Source organism: Patella vulgata, chromosome 1 (assembly GCF_932274485.2).
Source record: "Patella vulgata chromosome 1, xgPatVulg1.2, whole genome shotgun sequence".
NCBI lineage: Eukaryota > Metazoa > Mollusca > Gastropoda > Patellidae > Patella > Patella vulgata.
The window spans coordinates 92,690,310-92,715,762 of NC_065879.2; the positions used below are offsets into that span (position 1 = coordinate 92,690,310).

Consider the following 25,453-nt stretch of genomic DNA (forward strand, 5'->3'; position numbering starts at 1 on the left):
CCCCCGAACAATTATAGTAATTAGTACCCAGTACCCAGAGATAGCAAAAAAGAACCTGATAAATAGCAACTGTTATATCTACACAACATTTATTTTCTTGATTTATCTTTTTACAATAATTTTTATTCAATCTGTAAATTATGTATTAAATAAATGTATTGTTGAAATAAATTTTATTCAATTCAATCTGTGAATTATGTATTAAATAAATGTATTCTTAAAATAAATTTTATTCAATCTGTGAATTATGTATTAAATAAATGTATTGTTAAAATAAATTTTATTTAAATCGTTGGTATTTTTTTTATTATAATAAAATATATTTATAATTCAATTGGCATTGTGTGCCCACCATTTTTTCTCGAGCCTCAAACGCCTCAAACGCCGTATACCTGAGTCCCAAACGTCGTATACCCGAGTCCCAAACGTCGTATACCCGAGTCCCAAACGACATATACCAAAGTCCCAAACGTCGTGGTCATATTTTTTTGAGTCCCAAATGACGCGAGTCCCAAATGACGTGGGTCCCAAAATGACATGTAATCTTATAAGGATTACTATAGTAACCTACATTATTCTATTGATCTTTTTGATAAAGAAAGGAATAGTTGATGATTTTTTACATGCGAGTTTGAATTTGAAAGATGAATTATTCGTGTTGGGTTGATCCGTGTCTTTAATCGAGATACAACCTTAAAATATAATACACCGGAAATGTTGTTTTGGCGGGCAACAGTGACCTAGATTCACAGAAGTAAATAATGAACACGTGCCGCACCCAGTGACTCATCTACAGGTAGCCAAAGTTTGGGATGTAATCAACATGGTAAAATAAGATTTTATTGTATTAAATCGCCCCTTAAAAGTGTAATCTACTCCACGGTACCTATAACTAGTATAAGTAACGTTCGGAAGTGATTTTACGTTAACCGTAGTTTTAAATAATCGATATGGTAAGACTATATTTCTTTGTATTCTTTTGTTTATTTGTACATACATGTGTGTTTTTTATAATCGTATCTTTACTATACATTGTAAAGCGCCACAGAACAGTCAGACTGACTGAATGTTCAGCGCTATAGAAAACGATTATTATTATTATTATTATTATAAGTATCGACCGGCAGCTATTTTTAAATATTGAATAATCCATAATATAAAATTTTTTAGTTGGCCCTTTTTCAACAAAGAGAAGAGGAAAATCTCTTTGTCTGAATAAACAATGGAGTGAATACTGAAGCTTGTGGTGTGTGAGAATGAGTAAGGGGGAGATTAAAAGAGAGATATTGATGTGATATTTCCAAGAAAATAAAAGCAATTTTCGTACATAAATGTAATTAATGTTTTGCAGATTTCAAATTTTGTCCCATGTTCAGGTCTGAAATAGGCTAAGCGCTCATTTCTCAATCCCAAGTTAATGGGCCCTAACCCATAATCCACATACAAAGGATAAAAGAGAATAAAAACAGAAATGGAAAGATGAATGAACAAAGTAGTCAGATCAACCAACAATGCCAATGTTATGCACTACTGTCTGATTCATCGTAAATTTTAAACAGATTTCTTCGATTATGAACAAACTACTTAACTTTGGTTATTATAAACTTACCTGTGTGTTTGTAATGAACTCCCGTTCGATAAAATCCATTGCACAACTAATTATCACAACGATGAGAACAATTTCTCTCTTGAAAAATTTAAAAATTTACTTGTAATTTCGACAGAGTCGATGTCAACAATGTCTTCGTGACGTATTGGTCGAATCCAATATACCTGTTGCGGGGGTTGGTTAACATTGAAAGATAGTTTGACAGCGCGATCATTTTGATCGTATATGGGTTTGGGCGACGAAAAATATCAATTGAAGGCAATTACATAGGAGATTTATATGGAAACCATTGATCGCCAGTCTATCAAATTTTCTTCACATTTGAAATATCACTGATTGCACGGATGCGCGTAAAAATAGAATGTAAAAGACGGTAACTAAATACAGGAATGCGGGTAGTTATGTGTGCGAACGCTCAAACTCAATGCCAATTGTCGTAGGTATCCAGACCACTCGGACCAAAGACTACTCGGACTAAGACCAGTCGGACCAAAACAAGACCAGTCGGACCAATTAAATTATATTATAAGGCTAGACAATATGCTATTTATTTATTATTAAATCACAATACAAAGAAGCAAATAATTCTTATACGGAATTCTTATATTTAGAGTTGTTTGGTTCAATTTTGTGTACGTAAATAAATCAACGATTAGTTTTAAAATTAATTAATAATGGTTCCAAAAAAAAATATCAATCTAATTTTTCTTTACTCTTGCAATGAGACTCGGTATGTCCAGACTTTTGACAGTTTCTACATATACGGGTATACTGTTCTTGTCTGATAGCCTTATTTTCATTTTTCCACATTCGCGGTATCCCCAGTGGTTTCATTCCGTTCTACCCCACTAACCCCTGGGTTACTATATATGGGGGGGGGGGGTGGAGACACATTTTCAAGTTATCCGCCCTTGATGCGTTAATATAAATAGCACATAATAATACGAAGACCAGTGACCGCCCTAGACATTCGCCAATTCGCCAGTGACTATAATTATTTTTATTGGCGAATAACATGATGATGCTGGCGAAAATTTTGGCGAATGAATTTTAGAGAGTGCTATTTCGTAAATCTGATAATATTAAACTTGAAATCGTATCGTTCAAACTTTCAAAGCTTCTTTCGATCGACTCGATGGAGTGTCTATTTTTAGTATATTAATTACTCTAGTCTCAATCTTACAGGTCGCAAATCAGTCAATGCTACGCATTAAAACGACCGAAAGATCGAGTCTCGAGTATTCAACACAGTTACGCCCCTTTTGTGTGGCGCTGCGTTGTTTACATCCGCTTAACTACAATATTTCTATGCTTACGTACGTAGCAAATATCAGCACAATAAACTTTCTCGCACAATAATGACAACTAATTCAAGTAAACCCAAAGTAAGGAGGATAGATTCCTTTTTCCTTCCTACGACTACGCGTGTTATTGTTAATCCACAATCTTCTTCCGAGACCGAGAGTCAGAGTGTCACCTGTGACCCAAATCCGTCATTGGCTCCATCGACTACATGTAGACAAAAATTAGACATTAACTTGAACCCAGACCGGACTGACGTTAACCTGACAACAACTATAGACATGAACTTGCCCTCTACGAGTTCTAATAATTTGGGTGTGGACAATGACAGTACATGTGGTAGTACAAGTATCACAGCTGAACGCAAAACTTGTGAAAAACGTAAAATTAAGAGTTACTGGTTAAAGCAATTTCATTGGTTGAAAATTGAAGGTGGTTATATATTTTGTAAATTATGCCTCCAGTCTGGTCAAAGTAACGTATTTACTTCTGGAAAAGACACTAATAACCCCAAAAGTGACGACTTTAAGAAACATGAAAAATCGACAGATCATAAATTTAGTATAGCCGCCATGACAGCTCAGGACAATCAGGACATGCCTAAGGCCATTTCCTGTGTCAATACCAAAATTAAAACAGGAATCATTTCTATAATGAAGAATGTCTACTGGCTTATAAAGGAAGAAATGCCCAAAGACAAACTGGACAGCCTAAATAAACTTTTAATCGATCAGGGCCTTGAAAGTTTAAATATTTTAGGTAGTAATACTAACAATTTAAATAAAGATAGCAACGAACAAAGTGGATTGAAGTTAAGCTATACCAGTCATAACTCTGTGGATGACATGATTCGCGTTATTGCAGATATAATTGAAACTGATAATTTAAGCAAAATTAAAGGAGCAAAATTTTATTCTTTGATTTTTGATGAATCCACAGATACAAGTAATATACAAAACTTAATCATATACATCAGATTTGTAACAAACGGCATTGTAAGAACTAAATTCCTTGCCATAAAAGAACTTTATGAGGGGTGCACAGCTGCTGAAATTTATAAGTTACTTAAACATACACTTGAAGAAAAGGACTTAAATCAAAATAATTTAATTAGTCTTGGTACTGATGGGGCTTCCACTATGGTGGGTTCAAAAACAGGGGTCACAACAAGATTTAAATTGGATAACCCCTTAATACTCTCATTTCATTGTGCTGCCCACAAACTTGCACTTGCCAGTGGTCAAGCTGCCTCAAGCATACAAGAATTGGATAAATATCAACAAACTTTAAATGAACTTGCAAAATTTTTCAAGGACTCGCCAAGGACAACCAGGAATCTAAAATCATCACAGACTCATCTTGGGGAAGCCCACTTGAAAATTAAGCAAGCTTTTTCCACAAGGTGGCTTAGTTTCCATGCTACAGTCAACACAGTACTGAAAACATATGACAGCATTCTTTCTTGTCTTGTTAATGAAGATGGGCGTCAGAAGGTTAAGGCTCAAGGATTTGTTAAGAAAATGTCCAAATTTGATTTTTTAGCATTGACTCATTATTTGGCTGACGTGTTAGAGCCCCTCAATCGACTGTGTCTGTCATTACAAAGAAGCAATCTTTCTTATGCAGACACAATAAATCAAATAGAATTAACCATATGTAATTTATCAGAACTCCAGTTACATGATGGACCAGTATTTGTGGAATTTTCGAAATCTTTGCCTTTTGGGTGGGGTAGTGCAAAACCTGTCCCAAACTTTGACTTTAAGGGACATTTAATTAACCTAAATGCTGATCTAGTCAAGAAGTTTGAGAAGGTGAAGGAGAAATTTATTACCAATTTAATTGAAAATCTTAGTGCTCGTTTTAGTCCTAATGATAATGTTGTGAAAGCACTTTCTGTGTTTGATAGAAGAGAATTGTATCAAGAAAATGAAACTTACCAACTTCCAGAAAATTATGGAATTGAGTCCATGGACATTTTATTCACTCATTTCAGTGAAAATAATTCTAATTATAAAACTGATAAACATAATCAGTTGATTACCGGTACCACAGTTCCATTAATGTTTGATAATAAAACCACTTTGTTATCTGAGTGGACTGGATTCAAACATTTACTAATATCTAAAAAGTATTCCCATTTATCACATGAGTCTTTTATAAGAGAAGTTATTTTGAAGTATGAAAATATGTATCCATCAGTCTGTAAACTGGCTGAACTTAGTCTTGTTATTCCACCTACAACAGTGGATGCAGAGAGGGGGTTTTCACACCAGAACTATATTAAGAACAGTCGACGTTCAAATTTAAAAGTAACCTCACTCAATGATCTCATGCTTATAAAAATGGAAGGACCGGAAAGCATAGATTTTGAATTTGTAAGAGCGTTTGATGAGTGGTGCCTTAAGAAGGAACGTCGTGTCTTTTCTACTATGCGGACGAACTAAATCATGTGTCTGAAGTAATCTGTCCTATAAACATTTTTTGTTATCTGTATTTATTCTTCCTGAAAATGTAAACTTTTGGACAGTCAATGATATAAAATAATACTCTAGTGTACAAAATAAGTACATATTAAACATTTATTTTCATATGTAATAAACAAACTTGAATAAAAATGATATAAAATATTTGGCTACAACTTCCTGAATTGGCTAATCAAATTTTGATTTGGCTAAAAATTTGGCTAAAGGTTTTAAGTGTCTAGGGCGGTCACTGGAAGACCGGACGTTTATATGCCCCTTTTTAAACGTGACTACAAGTGTGGTTCTCGATATTTTGCGATTTGGAATACAATTATCAATTTATTCAAACAACAAGTTATTATTACTTCGAGTAGTCATATTAAAACACACACAATTATCAATTTATTCAAATAACACTTTATTATTGGTTCAAGTAGTCATATTAAAATAAACACAATTATCAATTTATTAAAATAACACTTTATTATTGGTTCGAGTAATTATATTAAAACAAACGCAATTATCAATTTATTAAAACAACATTTTATTATTGGTCCGAGTCGTCTTTCTGTTGGGTCCGAATAGTCTTTTTGTATGGTCCGAGTAGTCTATTTGTTTGGGCTGACTGGTCTATCACTTGGTCCGACTGGTCTTGAACCGAGTGATCTTTGGTCCGAGTGGTCATGGATTCTTGTCGTAATTGTACTTGAATTTCCTATGCTGTCACCCCTAATACGAAATGATATCTTCCGCAGAGTGACGTAACCATCTTCCATATTGGTATTTTTCTCTGGGAAAAGTTGGTGATATTTCAATTTTTCAAGAGAGAACTTGTTTTCATCGTTGTGATAATTAGTTGTGCAATGGATTTTATCGAACGGGAGTTCATTACAAACACACAGGTAAGTTTATAATAACCAACGTTAAGTAGTTTGTTCATAATCGAAGAAATCCGTTTAAATTTACGATGAATCAGACAGTAAATTAGCATGTACCAACCAAATTTTATTTTTGGGAGCAATTGCTTTGAAACCTGACAGAAATAATTGCCCGAATATTAGAATTTCGAAACCGTTTAAATTTTTAGGATCAGGCTTCTACTTTTTTTTTAATATTCAATTTTTATTATTATTATTTTTTTTTTTCAGTCCGAAATCAAAATCTGTTCCAAAAAGTGGTAATTTGGTTCAAGTTCTATGTAAAAAAATTGTTTTTTAATGAATTAACATGAAACTTGGTAGAATAACTGGTTGTGTAGCCTACTCCTAAGTAAATTCACAATCATTCAGATGAAAAATAAGACTCCCTTTTTTCAGGAAAAGTGGTTATCAATGAACAGGGTTAGACTTAATTTGACGACTGTTTGTTATTTTGCATTACATTTGCCCCCATCACGCAAATTCTAAAATATCCATTTCAAGAAAGAAGGATGTAGAGAGGGTTTTAACTCCACTTGATTCAGACTAGGTTATTTTGGGACTAATATAAGCCACCATTTTAATTCAATAATTTGCTTGTCAGTAAGGGTCTTTTGCAGTGGGAACGCAGCACAGAAAACCCATGAGGTTGGGCAGTTGATCCTACTTCTTGGAAACTGAACCTAAAAACAATATTTTTAATATGATTTATGTAAAAGTTAACAATTTTTTTTAAATTGAAAAAAAAAATGGTTTCCCCTTGTCAGTGATGCAGGACGGAGGGCCTGACAAGGACAGCTATCTAGTCGTTCGGATGGTACGAAAAACCGAGGTCCTGTGTACACATTGGCGTGCACATAAAAGATCCCTTGGCAGTTGGAATTCGATATAAGAGTAGGCCGTAGCGCCGCTGCCCAGGCAAAATTTCCCCCATAGCACACTGTATGGCGTATGCCCGTCTTCCTTCATTAGCCCAGGTTAGGAGCAGAACAGTGGGACGTTAAACCCCATTTCATTTTTGAAAAAAAAAAAAGAACAAAAATTTAGGCTACATTTATGAAACATGAAATTGGACAAGTAATACGTTGATGGGATATTTTCATACAGACACTAATATGAAAGAACTTGTCAAGGACTTTAGGAAACATATACATTGAATTATAAAAGCCTATAGTTATATTGTACGACCTTGTCCTATAGAGGGTATAGTATAGGACCAGGAAACTAATGATGTTTTAACTTTTATATATTACAGGAAACTAATGATTCTATAACTTTTATATATTACAGGAAACTAATGATGTTATAACTTTTATATATTACAGGATACTAATGATGTTATAACTTTTATATATTACAGGAGACTAATGATGTTATAACTTTTATATATTACAGGATACTAATGTTGTTAAAACTTTTATATATTACAGGGAACTAATGATGCTATAACTTTTATATATTACAGGAAACCAATGATGTTATAACTTTTATATATTACAGGATACTAATGATGTTATAACTTTTATACATTACACGAAACTAATAATATTATACAACTTTTATATTTTACAGTAAAGTAATTATGTTATAACTTTAATATATTGCAGGATACTAATGATATTATAACTTTTATATATTACAGGAGACTAATGTTGTAATAACTTTTATATATTACAGGAGACTAATGATGTTATAACTTTTATATATTACAGGCAACTAATGATGTTATAACATTTATTTATAACAGGAAACTAATGATGTTATACTTTTATATTTTACAGTAAAGTAATTATGTTATAACTTTTATATATTACAGGATACTAATGTTGTAATAACTTTTATATATTACAGGATACTAATGATGTTATAACCTTTATAGATTACAGGAAACTAATGATATTATAACTATTATATATTACAGGAAACCAATGATGTTATATCTTTTATATATTACAGGAAACTAATGATGTTATAACTTTTATATATTACAGGCAACTAATGATGTTATAACTGGAGAAAAACCTTATAAATGTGGTTTATGTAATAAGTCATACCCACATCATGGAACTTTGCAGAGACACATGAAAATTCATACAGGAGAGAAGCCATATAAATGTGATGTTTGTGATAAATCATTTATAGAGCGTGCAGAACTACACTCACACATGAAATTTCATACTAGGGAAAAACCTTATAAATGTGATGTTTGTAGTAAATCATTTGCTCATAGTAGTACCCTGAAGTCACACATCAGAACACATACTAGAGTAAAACCTTATAAATGTGATGTTTGTAGTAAATCATTTGGTCATAGTAGTAGCCTGAAGTCACACAGAAGAACACATACTAGTGAAAAACCTTATAAGTGTGATGTTTGTAGTAAATCATTTTCTGGAAGTGGAACTCTACAGAAACACATGAGAATTCATACTGGTGAGAAGCCTTATAAATGTGATGTTTGTGATAAATCATTCGCTGAACGTAGTTCTCTACAAAGACACATGATAACTCATACTGGCGAGAAGCCATATAAATGTGATGTTTGTAGTAAAGCATTTGCACATTATAGTAGTCTACAGAACCACGTGAGAATTCATACTGGTGAAAAACCTTTTGAATGTGATGTCTGTAGGAAATCGTTCACACGGGTTGGATACCTACGTTCACACATTAAAATTCATTCTGGAGATGCATATACATGTGATGTTTGTAGTAAATCATTCCCTCGGGTTGGAGACCTACAGAAACACATGAGAATTCATACTGGTGAAAAACCTTATAAATGCGATGTTTGTAGTAAATCATTTGCTCATTGTGGTGGTCTACAGTCACACATGAGAATTCATACTGGCGACAAGCCATATAAATGTGATGTTTGTAATAAATCATTTGCACATTATAGTAGTATACAGGCACACATCAGAACTCACACAGGTGAAAAACCTTATAAATGTGATGTTTGTAGTAAATCATTCACTGAAAGTTATACTCTACAGAAACACATTAAAATTCACACTGGCGAGAGACATTATAAATGTGATGTTTGTAGTAAATCATTTATGACTAAAAGCGCTCTACAGATTCATACAAGAATTCATACAGGCGATAAACCTTATAAATGTGATGTTTGTGGTAAATCATTCACCCAGGGTGGAGACCTACAGTCACATATGAGAATTCATACTGGTGAAAAACCTTATAAATGCGATGTTTGTAGTAAAACGTTTGCTCAAAGTAGTTGTCTACAGTCTCACGTGAGAATTCATTCTGGCGAGAAACCATATAGATGCAATGTTTGTAGTAAATCATTTAGGACTAAAAGCCGTCTACAGATTCATACAAGAGTTCATACCGGTGAGAAACCTTATAAATGTGATGTTTGTAGTAAATCATTTGCTCAGCATGGAAACCTACATAATCACAGGGGAACTCATACTGGAGCGACACCTTATCAATTGAAGAGAAAGAGAGAGAGAGAGGAGGGAGAGATGATGCTTAACAATGAATAGTCCATAGTTCAAGCCTGGAAATAAGGCACCTGTCACTGACAATGTCAGGCACAGATTCAGGCTTTGTCAGGTACAAAACCTCTAGTGCCTGCCATAGTACTTGATATATTCCTTGTCTAGCCTACAGGCTGTGATGCATGAATCAATAATCTGTTTCGCTGCAGGCTGGATACATGACAGCAATCCGTTGACCACAGGATATGATGCATGAGAAATTAGTCTTGTAACCACATGAAATATAGATATATATGAACCTGTAATCACATGAAATGAAGATATATATATACCTGTAATCACATGAAATATAGATATACATGAACCTGTAATCACATGAAATATAGATATATATTAATCTGTAATCACATGAAATATAGATATATATATTAACCATTAGTCATTGATTTTTTTATAATGATGGGAGAAGGTGAACCTTTTTTTAAAAAAAATTATTCATTCAGAAATAATCATAATTAAATCAACTAGTTCATGATATCATGTTTTATGTATTAGGCCTTAAAGGACAATATTGGTGCCAGTCATTATCACATATGTGTTAGAGCTGGTTAAACACATTCCAAATATACTTTTAACACAGAGATCATTGCTACAGTAGCTGAGTAATACAGGTTTCCCGTATCAGAAGTGACGAACGCCAAAGGAAAACACGAGTCACCGCTCAATATAACTGACTGAAGCGACGAGTGATAACAGATATACGGCCGAATTTCTGCTCACTAATAATTCCTTTGAGGACCAACAGTTGTTGTGTGAGACTGTTAGATAATATCTGACAATTCATAAAAAGAATTGACTGCCACTAGATAAGAGAACACGAAAGAAAAACAGAAAAAGTCCGTGCATTACCGTGTTTTTATAAGGTATAGAATGAATATAAACAAGGGAATGTACGGAATATTTCTATTTTTCTCGTGTTCTCTTATCTAATGACATTCAATTATTTTATTGAATTGTCAGATATCCTCTTACAGTCCCATATAACAACTTTTGGTCTTCGAAGAAATTATTAGTGAGCAGAAATTCGGCCATGTATCTGTTATCACTCGTCGCTTCAGTCAGTTATATAGAGCGGCGACTCATGTTTTCCTTTGGTGTTCGTCACTTCCGATACGGGAAACCTGTATTACTCAGCTATCGTAGCAATGATCTCTGTGTTAAAAATATATTTGGAATGTGTTTAACCAGCTCTAACACATATGTGATAATGACTGGCACCAATATTGTCCTTTAAATTTGAAATAAATATATATGAACCTGTAATCACATGAAATAAAGCTGTAGAAGAAAATCTTGTCTGAAGTTCTAATCTGTTTGACAACTGGCTATTGTGCATGACTTGGGGGTTTGTCAACTGGCTATTGTGCATGACTTGGGGGTTTGACAACTGGGTATTGTGCATGACTTGTGGGTTTGACAACTGGCTATTGTGCATGACTTGGGGGTTTGACAACTGGCTATTGTGCATGGCTTGGGGGTTTGATAACTGGCTATTGTGCATGACTTGGGGGTTTGATAACTGGCTATTGTGCATGAAACTGCAATTCAGTTGACAACTGGCTTTCATTGATGATGTGTCAGAAACATTGCTGTGAGAAAAAGGACCAAGAAGAACAATGTAGCTTTTAACCACCTGTGTCTATAAGTAGCTTTTAACCACCTGTGTCTATAAGTCCATTCAGTAGTCACAGTGGTTGTGTGGATAATGGTCTTGCAATCAGTACATGTATGTCCCGGGTTAGGACACAGGGGGGCCTGTTTCACCAAATTTAACTGAGATAAAATCCATATTTTAATAGTTTGATTGGATAATATTAGATTGATTTTAGTGCTTAGCCAATCAAAATTAAAGTTTCTACTAAAATTTGGATTTTATCTTTAGTTAAAATTTCGTGAAACAGACCCCTGGTCTCCCAACCTGAATGTCTGTCCACGATTAGGACACTGGTCTCACAGTCTGGATGTCCTGGTCTAGGACAATGGTCCTGTCCTGGGTTAGGACACTGGTCTTGCAACCTGAATGTCCTGGTCTCACAATCTGTATGTCCCGGGTTAGGACACTGATCTCCCAATGTTAATGTTTCAGTCCAGGACACTGGTCACACGATCTCTATGTCCCAGATTAGGACATATGCCTCACAACCTGAATGTCCGGGTTTTGTACACTGGTCTCACAATCTCAGTGGCCCAGTGTAGCAAATTGGTCTCATAGTCTGAATATTCCAGTGTAACAAATTGGTCTCAAAATCTGTATATCCTGGGTTAGGATATTAGTCTTACAATCTGAATGTCCCGGCCTCCCGGGTTAGATAACTGGTCTCATAGTCTGAATGCTCCGGCCTAGGACACTTGTCTCACAATCTGAATGTCTCGGGTTAGAAAACAGGTCTCATAGTCTGAATGTTCCGATCTAGGACACTGATCTTACATTCTGAATATCCTGGTCTCAAAATCTGAATTCCCCGGCCAGGGTAAGGACCCTGGCTCACAATCTGATTGTCCTATGATAGGAGTAGGACACTGAACTTACAATCTGAATGTCCCAGGTTGGGACACTTGTCTCACAATATGAATGTACTGTGTTGACTAGAGAAATGCGTCTAGTTCTTCTGATTGGACGTAAAACCAACATATGGTATATGAGTGCCTGTTGGTGCATGTAAAAACCACTCTATGGATAAAATTCATTCGTGTCATGACACCAGATGCTAAACCAAAATCACAAACACACTTTATGTTAAATCCGATTCTGTTGAATATTTTAATCTGACTGTTGTTCCATCTATACTTTAATCTGACTGTTCCATCTATATTTCTATCTGACTGTTGTTCTATCTATACTTTAATCTGACTGTTGTTCCATCTATATTTCTATCAGACTGTTGTTCTATCTATACTTTAATCTGACTGTTGTTCCATCTATATTTCTATCTGACTGTTGTTCCATCTATACTTTAATCTGACTGTTCCATCTATATTTCTATCTGACTGTTGTTCTATCTATACTTTAATCTGACTGTTGTTCCATCTATATTTCTATCAGACTGTTGTTCTATCTATATTTTAATATGACTGTTCTATCCATATTGTCCCATCCATTTGGCTACAGGTAGAGGGGGGATCACAGTGGCTAAGTGAAATTGGCTAAGTGAAATTGGGTAAGATGCTGGCTCGCTAGCCTGGAGTTCGGGTGTTCAAGCCCTGCATTGGCCAAGAAAGTTCAACTAGATTTTCTGGGGTTGTTCACCCTTGTTCGGATGCGGCGTAAAACCAAGGTCCCGTGTATACATTGGCGTGCACGTAAAAGAACCCTTGACAGTTGGAATTAGATATACAAGTAAGAGTAGGCTGTAGTGCCACTGTTTGGGCTAAATTTCCCTCATGCCCATTTTTATTAGCCCAGTTCGGAGCAGAATAGTAGGACGTTAAACCCCATTTCATTTCATTTCCATTTAGAGGTTGGAACTTCTAGCACAGTTTAGCATGGCCACAGGGAACCTGGATCAACTGTACAACATTATTTTATTATTATTCTGATAATTACTGTATGATAACTGTTATATCCACAGACGATTTTCACTGTTAGCGCCAACTAAATGTACACGCGCATTTAAAGTTGGCGTGTATTTCAACAATGAGTTATTCGTGTTCGGATGATCCACGTTTTTAATCGATATACAACCTAAAAATCAATTATACCGGAAATGAGTTTAGACGATTATCACACGGTTGTCAGTCAAGTCGTTGACTTGGAAGGTGAACTGTAAAGTCTTACGAGTCGAGGAATCTACCGCAATACTTCACATGTATTTAACTTTGATTCAACTACCGGTACATTTATTGAGACTTGGAATCGACTGAGTGTATTCAGTAACTATTGTAAAACAACTTGAAGAATAATGTCAACATATTGAGAAGTTATAACACCATAATACACAAAAATAAATAATCAACATGGTAAGATATAATATGTATGGTGTATGCCTGCCTTCATTAGCCCGGTAGGAGCAGAACAGTAGGACGTTAAACCCAATTTAATTTGATTTCATTTTGTAATGAATCATTCAACACAAGCACTCTTACAGGAGAAAAGCCTTATAAATTTATTATTTGTTGTGAATTTTTACTCAGAATAGTAATCTACAGAAACACATGGGATCAGTGTATCTATAGTAAATCTGTCATATCGAATAGTAATCTACAGAAACACATGAGAACAGTGTATTTATAGTAAATCTGTCATATTGAATAGTAATCTACAGAAACACATGGGAACAGTGTATTTATAGTAAATCTTTCATATCGAATAGTAATCTACAGAAACACATGGGATCAGTGTATTTATAGTAAATCTGTCATATTGAATAGTAATCTACAGAAACACATGAGATCAGTGTATCTATAGTAAATCTGTCATATCGAATAGTAATCTACAGACACATGGGATCAGTGTATTTATAGTAAATCTGTCATATCGAATAGTTATCTACAGAAACACATGAGATCAGTGTATTTATAGTAAATCTGTCATATTGAATAGTAATCTACAGAAACACATGGGATCAGTGTATTTATAGTAAATCGGTCATATCGAATAGTAATCTACAGAAACACATGAGATCAGTGTATTTATAGTAAATCTTTCATATTGAATAGTAATCTACATAACAGGGGAGAAACAGAATCAATGTGATAGGTCATTTTATAATTTACAGCAAAATATGAAAGCCGAGACTTAAACATACATTATGAAATAGCTAAATCTGCCTATTGCAGGTCTTTCTTTGGGCCTGAAATGTTATTTAAACTATTAATTAGTCATTTATTAAAAAATTTAGATTAAAAATGGGAGAGCAAGGCTAAGTCTCGGATATACTTAAGGCACGGTTCCCTGATCACTTTTCATAAATTTGAAATAAAATGTGTGCGAAATGAACCTTGACCTTTTCCCCCGCAGCCTTTTTATACGCCCACATGCCTGCATAGACACATGAGAAGTCATTCTGAAGAGAAACTATATAAATGTGATGTTTGTAGTAAATCATTTAATCAGAAAAGTAGTCTACGGATACATATCAGAACTCATTCTGGAGGAAAAACTATATAAATGTGATGTTTGTAGTAAATCATTTTCACAGGGTGGAGGCCTACAGAAACGCATGAAAACTCATACCTGAAAGAAAGTTTATTAATAAAATCTTATTCATTTAGTAATTAATATTCAGTTTATCCAAATTTAATATGTAATTTAAGTTAAGATTAACAGTAGAATAGTGATACAAGAGACGATTGTCTACGATATGAGCTGGCTTGAAGTGGACATTATACATACTAAATATTGGTAAAGTATCCAAGCTTGCTATGCCCGCTAAATCCTAAGTCGAATAGGTTTACGTTATGAATTTGGGGCTAAATATATGTTGTGTACAACAGCCAATGAAGACATGGGACATAAAAGTAATTATGAATGTGCATATCAATTTTGATAAAAACAACGCATAATAAGGTTTACTGACAATATTTACAAATATTTACTTATTTTTTAAGAAATTAAGTTTACAAGGTAAAACGAAAGGAATCCAAACGTAGGTAAAACAAAAACAATACATCACAATATATCTCTGTGTTTTTATAGCTAGTTTCCTGAATGTTTTGTTGAACTGGGGCCAGAGGTGTAGATTAGCCTGGCCCTCAGTTCACAAACCATTCTTAAAATTGTTCACCTTATTTTATCTGGGGGTCAGTTGTAAGTGTCCACTGCTAATTGACGCCAAGAGTTAGAACGTCAAACAATTTTAACAGTAAGGGCGATAATCAGGATAGAATCTCGGAAAACGGTAAAACTCAAAATGTTATTTTCATTCTGTTTAGTCTGTTAGTCAATCAATTTACATCTAAATATATACTACCATTTTTATTGATGTTTTAGAAGGTGTAACTCGCACTGATCCGCAGTGAATATTCGCTAGGCTACGACAATCACTGATAAGAATGACATCGATGCGACCTAATGAGCCACAAATATTAACTTTTTTCCTCCGACAAATTAAATTCTAAAACATTTTTTTTATGCATTAGAAAAATAAATTAAAACGTTTGACGTATTTGTAGGTAAAAATTATTTCCTATTTAGTGTAAATGGGTATTAAAATGAGTAAAAGGCCCCATTCCGCCCGAACCAGTAAGGTCTTATGTAAACAATGCACGCGCCATTGAACCAATGATTGACGCCGCGTGATGAGACGTCACGTGCTGAAGGTTGTCATCTTTTACAGAGATATTAGAAGACTTTCGTAATTTTCTGTGAAACAGATTGGGTGTAACTATGTTCAGATATGGGAAAATTACAAAACAATCATGGAATTTATCAAACTTCTATGATTAAACATGCATTATGGAAGAGCTAAATCTGCCTATTACAGGTCTTTATTTAGGCCTGAAATGTTATCTAAATTATTAATAAGACATTAATTAACTTATCTAGACCATAATCAACTCTCGATGTCAACACTAGTCTGCGGTATTTAGTGGATTAGGATCCCATTTGTTACTCAACTTTCATTCATGATTTTATCATGAAATGGATAATCAGGACTATGTTTTTTATCATACCAACTTATGTAATGATGATCGAAGCTAGGCCGAAAATTAAATCGCTAAAATCTTGGTTCAGAGTGGATCAATTTGACTGAAATTTTCAGCAAATTGCCTTTACATTATCTAGTTTTTAACTATTATAGTGAGACCTGCCAACTCTTTATCTAATCTCCCATAATGGCCCTTTAAGACCTGATGAGGAAAGCAAGAGGATGATAATTCCAGGTATGTCACTAATTTTTAGTCATTTTTATTAAAACTTGAAGAAATGGCAAGCAAATTTCTAGTTCAAGTTTCACCTGGAACAGAGTAAATTTTTACAGGAAGAAATGGCAAGCAGTATCTCCTGGAGTAGATAGTAAATACACCCACAGGTAACTTATCACCTGGAACAGAGAGTAAATACAGACAGAAAGAAAAAAATGGGGTTTAACGTCCGTCCACCCGACACAAACTAGATCATTTTGGGACTAACATATTGGTTTAATTTTATTTAAATAATTCACTTGTGCGTAGGGGTCTTTAGCAGTGGGAGGAAACCAGAGGACCTGGAGAAAACCCACGTACAACAACCAGGGAATCGAAACCACGCCAGTTGACTCCAATGACAAACCTTATGATACAGCGCGCACATGCTAACCATTCGGCCATCCAACACCCTCCCCTCCCCCCGAGAGTAAATACACCCACATGGAACTTGTTACCTGGAACAGAGAGTAACTACACCCACATGGAACTTGTCATCTGGAACAGACAGTAAATACACCCACAGGTAACTTGTCTCAGGTTAACAACAGTACATGTTTAGCCATAGGGGGGATCATGGTGGGTAAGACGCTGGCGCGCTAGCCTGGAGGTCGGGTGTTCGATCCCTGCATTGGCCGAGAAAGTTCATTCAGATTTTCCGATGTGGTTTTCCCCTTGTCAGTGGTGCAGGACAGGAGGGGCTGACAAGGACAGCTGTCTAGTTGTTCAGATGGACGGAAAACCAAGGTCCCGTGTGCACATTGGCATGCACGTAAAAGATCCCTTGACAGTTGGAATTTGATATAAGAGTAGGCAGTAGTGCCGGTGTCCGTGCCAAATTTCCCTCATAGCACACTGTATGGCGTATGCCCGTCTTCATTAGCCCAGTTCGGAGCAAAACATTTTGTTTATAATCACAGATAACTTTTCTCGAGTTTACAACACAGACATGGCATATACAGGTCACATATGGAATACAATTACTGCTTATTACTGAGTGACGTTTCGACTAGGCTTTTCTAGTCATTATCAAGCAATGATAGGTACACGTAATTATTAAATTAGATTCCCTTTAGGTACACGTAATTAAGGGGTATCTCTGGTTGGTCAGCATTAACTAAGGATTGTTGTGTACATGTATATATTGTCTTGTTATATTTTCATATTTTATCATTGCTTGATAATGACTAGAGAAGCCCAGTCGAAACGTCGCTCAGTAATAAGCAGTAATTGTATTCCATAGAATTGTGACCTGTATACTATACTCAGCCAAATTAAAAACTTGACACTGATGAATTTCAACAATTTTTTTTTTCTGGTAAGTCAAATAAATTTTAAAGTGTTTCTAACGATAGTAAGTAGTAAGAAGCCTTAAATTTCATAAAATTGTAAAGTCACGTTTTGGGCATTTAAAGATGAAAAACCTGAAAAACACGTGCAAACACAAACTCGTGAGGTCAATCGATGCAAAATTGCTTAAACTGAACACGCACACGTAACTTGAACTGGAAAAACAAATTAAAATTGTTATTTTCATCTTTGTTAGAAAATGCCGCACCTTTCAAATGTAGAACGTCTACGTGCTATAGGTAGGCTCTATGCTGGTCAGTCTGTGGTCACTGTTGCAAGAGCCTTTAATTGTTCACGCCAGACAATAATTAATCTTAGAATGAGAGTACTTCAAACTGGAACTATTGCCGACCGCCCAAGGGCGGGAGCGCCACGTGTGACGTCACTCCAGGAAGATCAAGCAATACGATTACGTCATCTTAGAAACAGATTTGTCACTGCAACCTCCACAAGTAGAGAGATGTTTGGTGGAAGGGTAACTGCACAAACTTTTCGAAATCGCTTGCAGGCTTCTGGTCTTCGAGCTCGGAGGCCTATAATGGACCATTATATTGACACCTCTTCATCGCCGTAACCAACTTGTGTGGGCCACAAGACACATAAGATTTACTCAAAGACAGTGGAATTCGGTTGTCTTTAGTGACGAATCTTGATTCACTTTGAGATTTGCCGATGGCAGGGTCCGAGTGTACTGCAGACGAGGTGAACGTTACGCTCAAGTATGCGTCAGAGAAGTTGACCGATTTGGTGGCGGCAGCGTCATGGTTTGGGGTTCTTTTTGTGCACATGGACGTTCTCCTCTTGTTGTTGTCCAAGGGAACTTAAATGCTGTCCAGTACAGGGATCAGATTTTGCAACCTGTTCTTCTTCCGTTTATGCAGAGACATGGGCCTGGACTAACGTTTCAACAAGACAATGCTCGACCCCATACAGCAATTGCTATCCAAAATTTTTTAAGAAATGCCGGTGTCCAAGTCCTGTATTGGCCGTCGCTTAGCCCCGACCTTAATCCTATTGAACACATCTGGGACGAACTGGATCGACGTGTTCGTCAGCAAGTGAATCCACCACTGACGTTGCAGAGCCTTCAACATGCTCTTGCTGAGCAGTGGCGAGGTCTTCCTTGGGTAGTGTTTACTAATGTTCTGAGATCCATGAGAAGACGTTGTGTGGCAGTACGAGACGCTAGAGGAGGCCACAACCGTTACTAAACACTTTATTCCGATTGTTCTCCAAGTCTGTGAATTTCATTTGGGGGGTACTGTGACATCACTAACGTTATCAATGTCAAGGACTTTCGGCGAGACGTATTCTTGCTTTCTGTTGATGTCAAGGTCGTCTGTGCACAACATAACACTAAAATAGTTGCCTTAAACCAAATATTAAAAATCTAGTCCCAAAAATCCCGAGTGTCAAGTTTTTAATTTGGCTGAGAATAAATGCCATTGAAACAATTCAACAGACATGACAGTCTGTATTTGAACTGTGAATTATTCGGGTCAGTTGATCCTCCACAAGAATCAAGATACAACCTGAAAATGGGGTGCACCGGAAGTGATATTAGACGAATGGTGGTCGTTTTAATTTCTCACTGACACAGAAGTGAAAACTAAACATGGTAAGATAAGATTTATTGTGTCAAATCCACGCTTACAACACCAATCAATAAACAATTAATATGTAACAGGCGTTGCCTGAGTAGAGCGAAGCCAATGTGATTATTGTCAAATATAATACTTTCAAGTGATACTGATAGGCCTACAAATAATGTTAAATAATTTCGTTTTTCCGAATTGATTTTAATTTCTGTCAAAATTGTATAATTAATTTTGTTTTAAAAAAAAAAAAAAGAAAAAAAAGTGAAAATTCTTTTCATTGATGTCAAAAATATGTGACATCATTGAATTGATTAGACGCGTCATAGACCCTTCCATATAATATAATTAATTTGTGATTTATATCATACATGTATGTTCAGTTACTAAATGCCGTATAAGGATTTCAACTTCCAGGATTATGCCTATGGCCCTGATTGTACGAAAAATCGTGTTTTAAGGTTGTAGAGGTCAGAATTTTTGTCTGATTTTGATGAAACATAAAATATATGTTTATATCCCAAAGATTGTAGAGGTCAGAATTTTTGTCTGATTTTGATGAAACATAAAATATATGTTTATATCCCAAAGATCTTGGTTCCTTTTAATTTTGTCGCATGTTGGACTGTAACATACTGTATTATGGCCCCTGATTGTAAGAAAATCACTTTTTTTAAGCTTGTCTGTCCATCTCTTGCAAACTGTGGGTGTATCTTACATAACAGCCTTGTTATTTAATGATAGGCTACACTTTATTGCACTATGACAAAGGAAACCGCATTATTTTATTGATTTTTTCAAAATATCTTGATTAAAATAGTTAATAACAAATGATTTTTATACGCCCACATGGAAATGTGGTCATATATTGCCGTCCCTCTGTCCGTCCATCGTCCACAATTTCTTGTGAACACTCTACAGACTACATTTATTATCTGATTGTTTTGAAATTGATATATGTTGTTTGCATTAGTGAGACAAAGAAGCCTATTTAATTTCAATAACTTTAGTTAATTTCTTCTGGAGTTATGACCCTTGTTTCACTTTGTTGAATCTTGTGAACGCTCTAATGACAACAGTTATCATCCGATCTGTTTGAAATTGATATCAATCATTTAAATTAGTGAAACGAAGAAGCATATTGATTTTCAGCAATTTCCGTTAATTCTGCCGTGAGTTATGGTCCTTGTTTCACTTTGTTGTACCATGTAAATGCTCTAACGACAAAAGTTATTATCCCATCTGTATGAAATTTATATGTATCATTTAAATTAGTAAAACAAACAAGCCTATTGAGTTTCAGCAAATTTCCGTTATCTAGAGTTATGGCCTTTGTTTAACTTTGTTGAATCTTGTGAACGCTTGAACGACAAAATTTATCACCTAATCTGTATGAAATTCATATGCATCATTTAAATTAGTGAAATGAAGAAGCCTATTGAATGTCAGCAATTTCCGTCAATTACGTCTAGAGTTTGCTGAACTTTGTGAACGTTCGAACGACAAAAGTTATCATCCAATCTGTATGAAATTTATATGCATTATTTGAATTAGTAAAACAAAAAAGCCTGTCGAATTTCAACAATTTATGTAGATTACTTCCAGAGTTACGGCCCTTGTTTTAGTTTTTAGAACCTTTTGAACCCTAAAAAGACGAAAATTATAATGTCATCTGTATGAGACTTTCTATTAAATTCACCTAATTACCTACAAAAGAATAAATATTTGACAACCCTTGCCGACTGCTCGGACAATTTAGCTGCTGTGGGCGTATGTTTTGTTGCCTGGCAACCTACCTTTTTATAGGCTGAAACATCAGAATTAATTGGCAGATCATTGAGTTCAGTTTTCTTGGCAGGCAGTGATAGAGTGAATTATTATTATGGTTCATATAAAAATGAAGCCCTGCTAATGGTGTTATAACCTTTTTACATTACAGAAAACCATAACTAATGATTTAATAACTTTTATATATTACAGGATACTAATGATGTTATAACTTTTATATATTGCAGGAAACTAATGATGTTATAACTTTTATATATTACAGGAAACTAATTATGTTATAACTTTTATATATTACAGGAGACTAATGATATTAAAACTTTTATATATTACAGAAAACTAATGATGTTATAACCATTATATCTTACAGGAAACTAATGATGTTGTAACTTTACATGTTACAGGAGACTAATGATGTTATTACTTTTGATTACAGGAAACTAATGATGTTATAACTTTTATATATTACAGGAGACTAATGATGTTATAACTTTTATATATTACAGAAAACTAATGATGTTATAACCATTATATATTACAGGAAACTAATGATGTTGTAACTTTACATGTTACAGGAGACTAATGATGTTATTACTTTTGATTACAGGAAACTAATGATGTTATAACTTTTATATAATACAGGAGACTAATGATGTTATAACTTTTATATATTACAGGAAACCAATGATGTTAAAACATTTCATCAGTGTGTTGTATGTAATGAGATTTTTCAACGACATGTTGATTTAGAACATCACAATAAAATACATGTTAAAGAAGAGACAACTGATGATGTAGATGAATATTGTCATGTTCGTATTAAAGATGAGAAAAGCGATGAAGTAGATGAATATTGTCATGTTAAAGAAGAGAAAACTGATGATATAGATGAATATTGTCATGTTAAAGAAGAGAAAACTGAAGATATTGAAACCATTCATCAGTGTAATTTGTGTGATGAAGAATTTAAATCGGATACTGATTTAGAGAAACATTGTAAAATACATGTTGAAGAAGAGGTGAAAGCCTGTGATGGAAATGTACGCCTACAATCAGCTGACTGTCAGGGTATTGATGTAGGCCTACGTTCAGCTAATGGTCAGGGTATTGATGTAGGCCTACTATCAGCTGACAGTCAAGGTAGTGATGTAGGCCTACAATCTGCTGACAGTCAGGGTAGTGATGTAGGCCTACAATCAGCTGACAGTCATGCAGGTGAAAACCATTATAAATGTGATGTGTGTAATAAATTGTTCACCCAGAATGGTAATCTGCAGAGACACATGAGAATTCATACAGGAGCAAAACCTTTTACATGTAATGTTTGTAGTAAATCATTTACTAACCGTAGTGATCTACAAAAACACATGAGAATTCATACCGGTGAAAAACCTTATAGATGTGATGTTTGTAGTAAATCATTTAGACAGAATGGGAATCTGCAGGCACACAAGAGAACACATACTACAGAAAAACCTTATAAATGTGATATTTGTGAAAAGTTGTTTGGTTATAGCCAATCTTTAAAGCAACACCTTAAAACACATACTGGGAAAAAACCTTATAAATGTGATGTTTGTGGTAAATCGTTTTCTAAACTTGCTTATCTGGACCGACACACAATGACCCATACCGGACAAAAATCTCACAAATGTGATGTTTGTGGTAAATCATTTGCCGAAAAACGTACCCTACAAAATCACATCAGAATTCATACTGGTGAAAAACCTTACCAGTGTGGTGTTTGTAGTAAATCATTTACTATTAATTGTACCCTGCAGAAACACATGAGAATTCATGTGGGAGAAAAATCTTATAAATGCGATGTTTGTGATAAATCATTTAATTACAAGCATTACTTACAGCAACACAGCGCAATTCATACCGGCAAGAAACCTTATAAATGTGATGTTTGTAGTAAATCATTTTCTAGAATTGCTGATCTACAAAGACATACCAGAACTCATACCGGCGAGAAACCTTATAAATGTGATGTTTGTGATAAATCATTTACCCAAAGTGGTAGTTTACCGAAACACATGAGAACTCATTTCAGAGAATCATTATAAATGTGATATTTGTAGTAAATTATTTTCTCACTTCCTATCATGTCCGGTTAGTTCATGTGTAATGTGGACTATAAGATCCTTTTTTTTTTCATTTTGATTGAAGACTGTACCAGGGATCTGAATGGGCTGTTTTTTTGTTGGCTTTAGCCGCTTGAAGTTCAATCAAGGCGATTGGTAAAACATGGAACCGGACACTATGGTATCATAAATCAATCTACTTTGGCTAAATATAAAAATATTTCCAAACGGTGTACCTGTTTGTCGTTATTGTTTGTAGTAATTACATGTAGTAGAATACAAATTTTCTCATAACAAATTACCAAGAATTATTTTTGTTCAGGTCTGGTTATGATAAAGGGAATGGAAGCTTAAAATTTTAAAACCCAGTTCCTATCAGAACCACATTTGTCCCAATTCTGGCCGGTTCGTTTCAAAATGGATTAAAAATCCTGGACTGTACCATTACAGGCCCGAGACTGTACAGCGCAGTGGACGGTTACGACTGGTCCCCGTATCCATTCACTGGATTTGATATTTGTTTATTTTGTGCAATGTCTATATTCTGTCTTGTCTGCAGGTTTATCTTGTAGATTTTGTTTTGTGTGTAGTGCGGTCCTCCTGAACTTACAGTATATTTATAATCTGATACATATCATTATTATTCATTAGTTCTATCACTACCTTATAGGTATAATCTTATACACATCATGAATATTCATTAGTTCTATCAGTACCTTATATGTATAATCTTATACACATCATTAATATTCATTAGTTCCATCACTACCTTATATGTATAATCTTATACACATCATTAATATTCATGAGTTCCATCATCACTGCCTTATATGTATAATCTGATAAACATCATTAATATTCATTAGTTCCATCACTACCTTATATGTATAATCTGATACACATCATTAATATTCATTAGTTCTATCAGTACCTTATATGTATAGTTCCATGGATTGTATGTATAAAAGTGTTACTATAAGAGCCTATATAATAAAAGCTTATACACATCAATTGTCAAATGTGGATTTTACTATTTTGGTTATTCGAGTATTTGATTAATAGTCAATGATTCTGGTATTAGCAGAATGATTTAACACTTGCACATTAGGTCTGTCATTGAGTCGTCTGTCCAACCATGGGTTTTCTCCAGTTTCCTCCCACAGCTAAAGATGAATCCCAAGTGTAAGTGAATTATTGAAATAAAATTGAACCATATATTAGTCCAGAAATGACCTTGTTTGTTTCAAGTGGACCTTAATCACACCACTGTACTGTAATGTTCTACGATTCCCATTTAAGTCCTTAAAGATTTAATTAACTCAAAAGCAAAAGTTATGAAATGAAATGAATTGGGGTTTAACTTCCTACTGTTCTGCTCCCACTGGGCTAATGAAGATGGGCATGTGCTATGAGGGAAATTTGGCCTGGGCTAAACATACTCCACAGGAGAAGAGAATACTACCTGTGCAGACCGGAATAACCAGACACCAAAGACTGCCGTTCAGTTTCGACTCGTCACATATTCCGCCGAACATAAATGTTTAAAAATTATAGTAAAAACAGAAACGATTGAATGTAAATCAGTTTATATACATTCATATTACATTATTATATGTGTTGCGACCCATTTGTGTCAATTTCTAGGTCCCAAATATTAGCGATTTAGCTCCTTTAAAGGAGTTAAATCACTAATATTAAAGATACATTATTTGAGATTAGATAAAGAGCTGTCAGTTCTCACTATAATAGTTAAAAACAAGATAATATAGAGGGAGTTTGCTGAAAATTTCATTCAAATTGACCCACTCTGAACCAAGAATTTGGCAATTGAATTTTCGGCCTAGTCTCAATCATTATTACTAAAGTCTGTACGATAAAAAACATAGTCTCGATTATCCATTTCATGATTAAATCATGAATGAAAGTTGAGCAGCAAATCGAATCCTAATCCAGTAAATGTCGCAGGCTAGCGATGA

The 25,453-nt window shown here is 34.7% G+C and overlaps 3 protein-coding genes across 3 annotated transcripts in view; 2 read left to right on the top strand and 1 right to left on the bottom strand.

Annotated features, from left to right (window-relative positions):
- LOC126818321 (zinc finger protein 664) overlaps nucleotides 1-25,453 on the bottom strand; it is a 312,810-nt gene that overhangs the window by 204,683 nt on the left and 82,674 nt on the right. The gene's annotated exons all lie outside the window — the stretch shown is intronic.
- LOC126817737 (zinc finger protein 271) lies at nucleotides 652-10,444 on the top strand. The gene is made up of 2 exons (XM_050544874.2): nucleotides 652-953; nucleotides 8,285-10,444. The coding sequence occupies exons 1-2, from the start codon at nucleotides 951-953 to the stop codon at nucleotides 9,800-9,802; spliced, it is 1,521 nt and encodes a 506-aa protein (XP_050400831.2). The 5' UTR covers nucleotides 652-950; the 3' UTR covers nucleotides 9,803-10,444.
- Nucleotides 19,565-24,471, top strand: LOC126818832 (zinc finger protein 501-like). Its single transcript, XM_050546467.2, has 2 exons — nucleotides 19,565-19,628; nucleotides 22,068-24,471. The coding sequence occupies exons 1-2, from the start codon at nucleotides 19,626-19,628 to the stop codon at nucleotides 23,457-23,459; spliced, it is 1,395 nt and encodes a 464-aa protein (XP_050402424.2). The 5' UTR covers nucleotides 19,565-19,625; the 3' UTR covers nucleotides 23,460-24,471.